The 10,184-nt window shown below is 51.1% G+C and overlaps 1 protein-coding gene across 1 annotated transcript in view; it reads left to right on the top strand.

The window, feature by feature from the left end:
- HOMER3 (homer homolog 3 (Drosophila)) overlaps positions 1-8,056 on the top strand; it is a 24,615-nt gene extending 16,559 nt beyond the window's left edge. The window contains exons 5-9 of the mRNA XM_009331569.1: positions 900-1,021; positions 1,914-2,070; positions 3,951-4,061; positions 4,998-5,078; positions 5,941-8,056. Of these exons, the coding sequence (XP_009329844.1) occupies positions 900-1,021; positions 1,914-2,070; positions 3,951-4,061; positions 4,998-5,078; positions 5,941-6,129 (660 nt within the window). The 3' untranslated portion in view covers positions 6,130-8,056. The remainder of the gene's footprint in view (positions 1-899; positions 1,022-1,913; positions 2,071-3,950; positions 4,062-4,997; positions 5,079-5,940) is intronic.
- The last annotated feature ends 2,128 nt before the right edge of the window (positions 8,057-10,184 follow it).

Genomic DNA, 10,184 nt, shown 5'->3' with positions numbered 1-10,184 from the left:
TTAGTATAAACACTGCTTAGCAACAACTAAAACATCAGTGTGTTATCACATTATTCTCATCCTAAATCCAAAATGCAGCCCCACACTAGCTACTATGAAGAAAATTAACTCTATCCCAGCCAAAACCAGCACAGTGCCACAGTCATCTGAGCAATAGCAGAGCTTCCCTCCCTTGAGCCTGAGAAACACTATCCCAGTGGCACCTGGTGTCTTAATTCAAGGTACAGAAACTGGACTTGCGACTGAACCCAGGTGGCCTGGCAGGCCTGTGTTTAGAGTTTATTAAGCCTTTCCACTGCTCTGAGAACCAGCAAGAAAATCCTATTAAGAATTCAGCAAACCCCTGAAACAGCCAGCTTGAGCAGCTCGGAGTGTTGCGCACAGCCGCGGGACTCGGGTTACAGGCTGTAACATCGCTGGCATTTGTCACGGGGAAGTTGAGGGCCAGAGAATTCAGTACCTCAGGTCGGGAGGGAGGAATAGCTGGTGTGCGCAAGCTGTGAGCCCACCTGCTCAGGGTATCTGGGCACTGGGATCACTGCCCCAGCATGGCATGGAGACAGGGAAAGGGAGGACACGGCAGCAGGGCAGCTGCTGGAAGAGCTAAGCACTAACCTATATATCCAAGAGAAAGCCCTGCATCCGCATAGCTTCTGAAGTCATCACTATGCCATGACTGGTGCTGCTGAGCCATACGTGAGGATCTTTGCCGCCCCTTGTCATGTAGACAAGCACAGCACCACCTAAGACTTAGGACTGAAAGCCAGCGTTTCTCACGAGAGTGCAGGGACTGAGAACTAGCCCTGTGAACCCGGGCTGTGAATGAGTTTGCAGAGACCTTATGGCCTCATGGCCTGTTTTCACTGCTGTGTGATAACCACCTCTTCCTCACCCCCCAGGTGCTTCCCAGCCCCATCATCAGCTCCAATGGGCCAGGAGAAGATAAACTATTCCGGAGCCAAAGTGCCGATGTTGAGATAACAACAGAGAAGGAGCGGCTGAAGAAGATGCTTTCAGAAGGGTGAGGCTGCCACAAGTGCTCTCTGCTCCTGACTCTTAAACTGTCTATTCTGTCATGATTTGGTGCATGTCCCTGTCATCCCAAATGCTTTTCACCCAATGCTACTTCTTTAGGTAGCTGAATAATGCCCCATGTCCGCTGCTGCTCAAACCCTCCACCGTACCAATTTCCCCTCTTCCCCAGTGGAAAGTTATTCCAGCTTGGAGGTGAAATCCGCTCTTCAGGCGTGGGAAGGAGAATGCTTTGTGCCCACAGCGGGGATGAGTTGATGCCAGTTATCTACAGATCAGTAGTTTGTGATACCAGAAGATGTTCACACTTTTCCAGCTGGCCCAGGGCTGCATTTATGTTAATTCCCCTGATGATTCCAGCAAAGTCCCCGCTGCTTCCATTCTTTGTCTGTTCAAAAGACTCTGGACTGGATTCTGCCCTGTGGCTCCCGTTGAGCTCTCAGCTGAACACTTAGAATATTTTTAAATCAAAAGCCAGTGTCCTTTGCTACCTTCTCCTGAGTCTGGGGTGATAGGGGTTTATTCAGAGCAAACTCAGACCTAACAAAGATTTTAAAAATGGATCCACAGTCCCACATTGCAAAGCTGTATCTCCCCCACCCCGCCACCCCATTAATCTCGCAGTGTGGTTTCTGCAGTTTCAAGCAAGCACACATGGCTTCAAAGTCAAATATTATCCAGGGATAAAGGAAAGAGATGCAGATTCAGAGCTGGAAGAAGCATTTAAATTTGGGAAGTGATATGAAAGCCAAATATAAAACAGGGAGCTGCCCAGCAGTTCCAAGAGCATGGTTTCAGTGCATGTTAGCACTGGGGGAAGAAACCTTCATGCTGAGACTCTGTTACGCTCTCCTGCACATTTCCCCTGTTCTCTCACACAGTTCGGTGAGTGAGGTCCAGTGGGAGGCTGAATTCTTCAGCCTCCAGGACAACAACAACAAGCTTGTGGCTGCCCTCCATGAAGCCAACGCCAACGTGGACCAGTGGAAGAAGCAGCTGGCTGCTTATCAGGAGGAGACGGAAACACTGCGGCAGCGGGTGAGCACAGGAGGGCCCTTGCAAAGCAGGTCAGAGGAAGCCCTGTCCCAGAGCCAGATGGTGCCCTTGACCCCCTTCTCCCATCAGTTTCCATGGGTGTCAGCAGGAGATGAGAAGGAAATCCAGGATGCTGCATGAGCCTGGCAGGGAAAACATGTCAAGGAATAAGGCCGTGTAACTAGGGAGCTCTCACAAGAGCTCCTGTTTTCTGCAGAGCAAGTTGGGGTTGTGCTGAGTCCCCGTGGATAAAGGGAGGAAACCAGAGCACAAAGTCAAAGGATACCAGCTTCCCTTCAGATTTTCTGGGGGTAGTTCCCAGCTGCCAGCAATACTGAGTAAGGCCCATGCCCACCCTGAGCTGGGCGTCAGGGCAATCTTCTGGCTGCTGACAGGAAGGATGAAGATTGCTCTATCTGCTATAATTAGCTCGAATCCAAGCTGCAACATCATGAAACCCGGGTGGTGCAGTACAAACAAGCCCTTGTTTGGTTGGAATAATAGGATCTTTTGACCTACGTAATGTCAGAGAGGTCACAGATCAACTGAGGAGGCCTGTGTGCATCTGGGCAGAGGAGTGACTGTCACATGGTTGGGTTTGCTGGGAGGGAAGAGCTGCGGAGTACTTGGGAAAGGGTTTTAGGACAGTTGGGGTTTGGCTGGGAAAGGACTTCCAGAGTCTCCTTGCCTGGAGAAGGCGGCATAAAGCCATTTCACTTCTAGATATCTCATTCAAAAGACAGCAGGGATTTATAGCAATTAACAGCTGTTTCCACTTGATGGCTGTTGTGTGGCCAATCTGTGCAGTAAACAGCCGTCCCCCAAGATTCTCTGTGCCCATTGCTAATTTTCAGTGCTGGAGTCAGACAGTAAAAGAGCTGCACGGAACGAATTTTCTTCTCTGCAGCAGGAGCCTGCCCTAGGTACAGCAGAGATCTTGGTTGTGCCTATGGCTGGGATGAGCTGTCTTTTCCCTGCCATTGCTCTGTGCGCACTCAGCTGTTTGGTGGCTGTTCTCACAGCCAGGAGCTGAGAGTGAGGATTTTGTGAGCCTTCGGTGAAGGGCAACCACTGGGGACTTTTGCAGAATCACAGAAGAAACTAACTCAGTGAAATGTCTAGATTATTGTCCCTAAACTGGAGCATTTTGGGACCAGAGCTGGTTGATTCTGGCCCCGTGAGCCTGACAGCTTACAACCACTGTTTACATGGACCCTGGCAGAGGTCCAATCCAGCCAGTCTTGCCCTGCTGCCCCTGCTCGTGGGAAGGTGTCACAGCAGGGTCCGAACCCTGTCTATGTGAGAGTACCCAATGCAGCTGGAGCTGCATTTGTAGAGCTCAGTGCAGGCCCTGTGAGAGCTTGGGCCCCAGCAATAGCTGCTGCAGACCTTCTGATGAGCTTTTAAAAATTAATCCTCTTCATGAATAATCTAAGCCACTGGGCTGAATTTTTCAGGAATGGGGAGCACGCTTGGGCAAACCCTTCCTCCCAATTCTGCTGTGGTTGAGCTGCGGTAACTCCCTTGCCCTCGTCAATCTCTGCCCAGGGATGTAAATGGAGCTGGATCTAGCCATCGCTATGGGTTGTAGGCTCATGTGGTGATGTCCACCAGTCAGGCTTTGCTGGAGGTGCAAGACTGCAGGAGAAAGCGGAGACAGAGCCTCTAGACAGAGTTTTCCCGCAATGTGTTTCTGTGCGTGATCTATGCAGAGCAGGAGAGAATTTTTTTCTAAACAGCCCCAGGGTGGGAGCTGCTATCCTGTTGTAAGCCTGGTTGGGTTTGCAAGGAAGCCAAAACATGACAGAGAATGACTGTGAATGATAAGGTATCAGGACATTCCTATATCTGAGCGCGCCTTCCCTGTGCTTGCTTCCATGTAGGTAGCAGAACTGGAGTCACAGGGTGCTCACGATTCCTCCAGTGAGAACAACAAGGAAGACCTGAGCCAAACCCTGGAGGAGCTGGAAATACTGATCAAGGCTAAAGACGAGGTAATACCCCACAAAGCAGAGTAAAGCCTGAAGCTGGGTGGCCTGTCAATCACCAACACCCTGCCTGTCACTACAGCTTGTATGAGATCAGAGGGCCCCTCGTGCCGTTGCACATGCCGCCTATGCAAGCCAGGAGCCTCTGTAAGCCAGCACAGCCCCCTCAGTGGTCTCCCTTCTCAGAAAGGCAAAGCTGAGTGACAGTAAAGCGCTGGGAGTTTCCCATGGAAATAGCCTTGTGTGGAGAGTCTCAGACACTGCACAAACAGCAGGGATGCGTCTTGCCCCTTCCCCTCTCAGCCATCTGCAGCTGCAGTTAGCCTCTAGTGTAGTAATTGCTTCTCGCTTTCACTGCATTTAAATGAATGATTTAAAGCAGAATTTTAATTACACAGGCTGTGAAGGAGGGGAGATGTGCAAATCGGAGAGATTCTCTCCACATCTGCAGGCTCTCTGGTGGCCGTGCTTCAGCAGGGTGGGTGGACAGAGCCTCAGGGTTGGAGCCACAAAGCAGGGATTGGGGAGGGGAGGTGTTTTGGGGTTCCTGATCCTTAGTGAGAACAGATCTCTCCCCCCTCCCCAGAGCTATTCAGGCTAGAGGAAGAACGCTAGGGCAAGGCAAAGGTGTGCAAAAGCTGAGCAGGGACCGTGGCCCCAGGAGCGTGGGATCTGATCTTGAGCAAGGATGCAGCAGGGTGCAGAGACCACTGAACCTTGCTGGCACTCAGACGGTCATCTTGACTAGGGACTAACGGCTTAGAGGGAGGCAGCAGGTACAGCAGAAATAGAAGGTTAGAAAGGGAGGTATTAAAATTCGGAGCTGCGTGTGGTTACGTGATCCTTGGAGAGAGGGAAGGGGCCTTGGTTGGGGTATGTGGTAGGAGCTGGCCCCACTGGGACAGGAGCGGGTCTGACACGTTGCTCTTCCTTGTGTTTTAGGAGATTCAGATGCTAAAGAGCCAGAAGTGTGGCCGATGGGAAGCAGAGGGCGAGCGTGAGGAGACACTGCAGAAGCTGCAGGTAAGGATGGCAGATCTGGGACACTTTTGCACTCAGAGTAGAGGGATCCGTCCCCGTTTCCTCTTTGAGCGAAAGAGTGAATGCCACAGAGCTGCCATGCCTATCTCTGCCTCTGGATAATGGGAACAGGTCCTTGCCTGTGTCTCTGCCTTCTTCCACCTTCCCTGTATCCCTCAGAGATATGGGATGGGGCACAATCAGCAGGCTGTAGCAAACCCAGCCTTCACGTACTCTCCTCTAGCACTTGCAGTAGCCCCTGACATGGGACTGGAGCAGGACCTCTGATGTCCTGTGACCCTCCATCTCTCTGAAGTCCTGCATAGCTTGCTGGATGGGCAGGGATGGCTGGGGAGTAGAGCTCTGACTCAGTCTGGCTGGCAGGAGGGATGCAAGCTGCTCTGCACCTCAGGGCAAGGACGCAGATGGAAGCACGGTCTGTTGTGCAGTCTCTGGGGGCACTGCCTGCCTGTGTTTACCTCCGAGCTACTGAACAAGGGGATCTGCTGCAGGGCTCAGCCCCATACACACACACTGGCTTTCATGGCAGAAAAATACCTCCAAACATCAAATGTCATCAGACCTGGAGATGATAGGCATGTGGAGAGATCTGCATTTATACGCCTTTGCAAACTGTGGGCAGATACCTGGGTTTGGGGAACATGTGCTCTCATGCCAGGGTGCTGTGGCTCAAGATAGGGAGGTCCCTCAGTGAAAGAACTGATGGAGACTGGGCTGGCTGGGTGTGGGTAGCCTGGTGCTGGGGGGCTAGCAGGGCTGTTTTGTGGAGATAAGGATGGTGGTCTGTGAGCGGTGTGTATCAGTGCTGGGGCAGCCACCTCACTGCACTTATGTCCTTTGGCAGGAGCTGGAGGCATGCAACGCAGAACTGGAGCGACGCCTTCACCTTGCCGAGCAGACGCTGGCAGAGACCCTGGCTGAGAGGGAGAAGATCCAGAACGAGGTCACCAAGGTGGCAGAGATAATGGATGTGAAGATATTTGAGCTCAGTGAGATCCGTCAGGGACTAGCCAAGCTGGTAGAAAGCAACTGAGCGGCAGCACACTCAAAGGAGACACCTCCGGAGGAGGGGAGCCCGAGCCGGGACTGGTCGCTGACAGCAATTACGGTCACAGAACAGCCTCGAGGTCTGTTCGGGCAGGATACGCCAACATACCAGCAGCTGCCTGGACAGTGTGGAGACCAGCCACAGCCACTTACTGCCCACTGAACACCCAGAGGGCAGAGAGGACCTGAGCTCCTGAATCCTCTATGGGGAGCATGTACAAGTCACAGCCAGACCTCTCTGGACCCTGCCGTGGCTGTGGCATGGTCCAGAGACAGCAGCTGTCCCCGTGCTGCCTTCCCAGCCTCCCTGCTGCCACACTGTGTCTCCAACGTTTTTACAGTTTTCTAGGGGAAGGGGCTGAGCAGCCTTCGCGTTTTTTCAGTAGTTTTTTAGGAAACCACTTGCCTTTTGCAAATAAGCTGCCTGTTTCCCCACCTAGGGAGGGAGGAGAAGTTCTAGCATACCAAGGACAACAGTTGCTCCTTTTCCTCTTCCCCAGCCCTAACTGCATCATGTCTTTCTAACAGGATCCAGTAACACTGGTCACTGTCAGGAGCTTCCAGAGGTAGCAGAGTCCCCACTGCAGAGGAGGGTGCTTGCCTGACCATGTCCTTTCCACCGTTCAGTCACATCCTCCAGAGGAAAAGGAACTGCAGGTTTTAAAGCTCTTATTAGTTTAACACAGTGGGATTTAACGACTTGTTAAAACTCCTTTAAGCAGAAAAGACTAGAGGCTTGGTTGGGAAAGGGGCATTTGAGAAATGGGACATCCCCGAGGGGATGGCCAACAAACTGCTAGATTGGCATCTCTCCTGGCCTCTAAGGGCTGCAGTTAATTGAAATTAAATGGAGCAAATCACAGTTGCTCTTCGTTTCTTTTTTTCTTTTTTTTATTAGGAAACAGTCCACAGAGATGTCCTGCTCCATGTCAGCCGAGCAGTATTCCTTGTGAAGGGTACTGGTCCCAGCTTGCCACGCTTGGCCAGATTAAACGAGAACAGGAGGCATTTGGAGCATGCTGGGACCGGTGCCCTGCAGGGCCTGTGGGAAGTTTGTGAGTTATTGTAGATGTTGTCTAGTAATAGGAATTGAGCAAGGCCTGAGGGAGGCACCACAGAAACCTGGAAAGTTCTGCCCCCCCACGGTGCCCGCTGTGCCCCCGTAGTTACCTAGGAGCATGCTTAGCCCTGTGCTGAATGACGAAGCAGTGTCTGTGTAGAAGTAGTTTGTAACCTTACAGGTGTGTTGATGGATTTGGATTTTGTTATTGTTTTTTTTGCCCTCTTTGCCTTTATAAGTTAGGCAAAGACAGCAGTAATCCTGGGAATGTTTCACAGGTCTGCAGAAACTCCGGTACTTAGCAAGTGCTGGCTGGTACTGCCCTCTCCGCACCCAGCTGAACCTCGGCAGACATGTGTAAAGGCAGTGTGGCTCCTCAGGGCCTGCCTCTCCTTTCACTCACCTGGTGACCACGAGAGGAACCCACAGTTCCACGTACTGCCTGCAAGTCAGGGCAGGATTAGGTCTTGCACCTTGGGAATCTGCTGGAGTGGAGAACTGCTGGTGACTCTGTGCTGGATTGTGTCTAGGCAAAGCCCTTCCCTCTCCCAGGGGTGATGAGGAAACATTGAGATTTCCAGACCTGCATAGCCAGGGAAGGGCTTTTCTGTTTTGGGGTTGGGGTCTTTTTTGTTGTTTTTCACTTTTTTTTTTTTTTTTTGCATGAAGTGTTCTCACAACTGTATGGGGCTGGAGCTACTGTAGTAATATTTGTTTCAGGGTATTTAAGAAGGGAAGGAAGTAACTGGGTGGCAAAAATTTGTAGGGACTTGTTTATCACCCCATGCCAGTGTTCATATTTTATTCCTACAGGAGCAGCCTTCTTTTGAAATAGAGATCAGCTCCTAGAAAGGTGTGTTTGGTTTGCATCTCTGTCACTGTAATATGGAGGGAGGAGGGTGGGATTTGGGAGTATGGGAGAAAGAAAATTGAGCAAAAGTTTCTTATGTTCTGTACTACTACTCTCACACTTCCCTTCTGTGGCTGCGACCCACAAGGTGGAGCTGGCTGTGGATCCTTAAATTCTGGCAGTGACCATTTCATAGCCCTGCGTCTTGGCCAGTGCCTGTGTTGTATTGCTCATTGATGGGGGCTGACCAGACCCGTGTCTGCCACGCCTGGGTGAGTCATCTCTCCCGAGGGAGGCCACGCTCAGACCGTTGCCGAGAAGTGAGAGGGAGGACCTGGGTCAAGCTGCTGCACGTCCCAGCAGGACTCCCTCTGAGTGGAGGGATTGGTTTTTTGTTTTTTGTGGTGGGTTTTTTTTTGTTTTTTTTCCCTTTTTTTTTTTTTTTTTTTTGCATGAAGTGTTCTCACAACTGTATGGGGCTGGAGCTACTGTAGTAATATTTGTTTCAGGGTATTTAAGAAGGGAAGGAAGTAACTGGGTGGCAAAAATTTGTAGGGACTTGTTTATCACCCCATGCCAGTGTTCATATTTTATTCCTACAGGAGCAGCCTTCTTTTGAAATAGAGATCAGCTCCTAGAAAGGTGTGTTTGGTTTGCATCTCTGTCACTGTAATATGGAGGGAGGAGGGTGGGATTTGGGAGTATGGGAGAAAGAAAATTGAGCAAAAGTTTCTTATGTTCTGTACTACTACTCTCACACTTCCCTTCTGTGGCTGCGACCCACAAGGTGGAGCTGGCTGTGGATCCTTAAATTCTGGCAGTGACCATTTCATAGCCCTGCGTCTTGGCCAGTGCCTGTGTTGTATTGCTCATTGATGGGGGCTGACCAGACCCGTGTCTGCCACGCCTGGGTGAGTCATCTCTCCCGAGGGAGGCCACGCTCAGACCGTTGCCGAGAAGTGAGAGGGAGGACCTGGGTCAAGCTGCTGCACGTCCCAGCAGGACTCCCTCTGAGTGGGGGAGAGGCAGGCGCAAGCTGCAGTGTGGTGCTCAGCTGAGACAGCAGCTCCAACAGCTTCATGGAGCACTGTGCTGCCTGCCCCTCTCTCCAAGACCTGCTCTGACCTGGATCAGGCAGCAGTATAGGATGAGACCCAGCTCTTACGCTATTTAAGGCTCTCCTCATCCCTTACGCATTTTATGTCCTCAAAGTACAACCTAGCATCACTGGAGAACTGCACCAGACCTACAGCAAAGACAACTGACCCATTGACAGTCTAGGTTGAGTGCAAGAAGGTCTACAAGTCATGCAACAAGTCACAAATATAAGGAATCTGCAGTTAATCTTCCACTTCCATCCTGCAGGAAGCTCTCCTTGTTTCACACAGTGTTTAACCTCTTCATGTCAGGCTAAGAGTCAGCCAGGGCTAGACTCTGTTTAAAAAAAATGCCATGAAAAAACCACAATGCTATGAAAAGCACAATAGGCTGCTGCTTATCCTCATATCCCACATGAAGCCAAAGTCCAGGTGCAACTGCACACAAGGTGCAGTCCCAGCCCCCCAGGTCTCTCATCATTATGGTGTGTAAAATCAGCGTTGAGAGTGCTGCTGACCTCAAACTGTGGATGGGGTATCTGGGTACCAAGAAGAAGGGCCTGCTATGCACTGGTCATGCAGGGATCCTGAAATAGTGCCTCCTCCTGAGACTCGGCAGCCCAATGTAGGATATCCTGAGGAGGTGTAACCCCCTGGAAGTGTTGTTTCTGTCTAGTGGGGGAAGTATTACACCCAGTCATACTGTTAAGTGCAAATTCTTCCACTCAGCTCTTGTGAAATCAACACTTCTGCAGTAGGAACAAACATAGCTAATTCACTAAACTTCCTGAACAGCCTGTTCATTGCAAACAAACGGTGCTGTCCACCTCTGGAAACTTTGCTGTTGGAGCTGCCCTGTCCCTGGCAGGATGCTGGACGCTGTTTCCCTGCACACGGCAGACCTTGAGGCCGGCGGTACTTTTCGTGCGTTTGCTGTGCATCACTCTGTCAGCTAGTCACGGTCCTGGCTGTGCTCCTTTGCTCTTCCATTGTCAGGAACCAGGAACAGAGGCCATTTTCCTTTGCAACTAGCA

This window comes from Pygoscelis adeliae, unplaced genomic scaffold, assembly GCF_000699105.1.
Source record: "Pygoscelis adeliae isolate BGI_AS28 unplaced genomic scaffold, ASM69910v1 Scaffold419, whole genome shotgun sequence".
In the NCBI taxonomy this organism is placed as follows: Eukaryota; Metazoa; Chordata; class Aves; order Sphenisciformes; family Spheniscidae; genus Pygoscelis; species Pygoscelis adeliae.
Note: the sequence above shows the minus strand (reverse complement) of the source record. Positions and strands in the feature narration are given on the sequence as shown.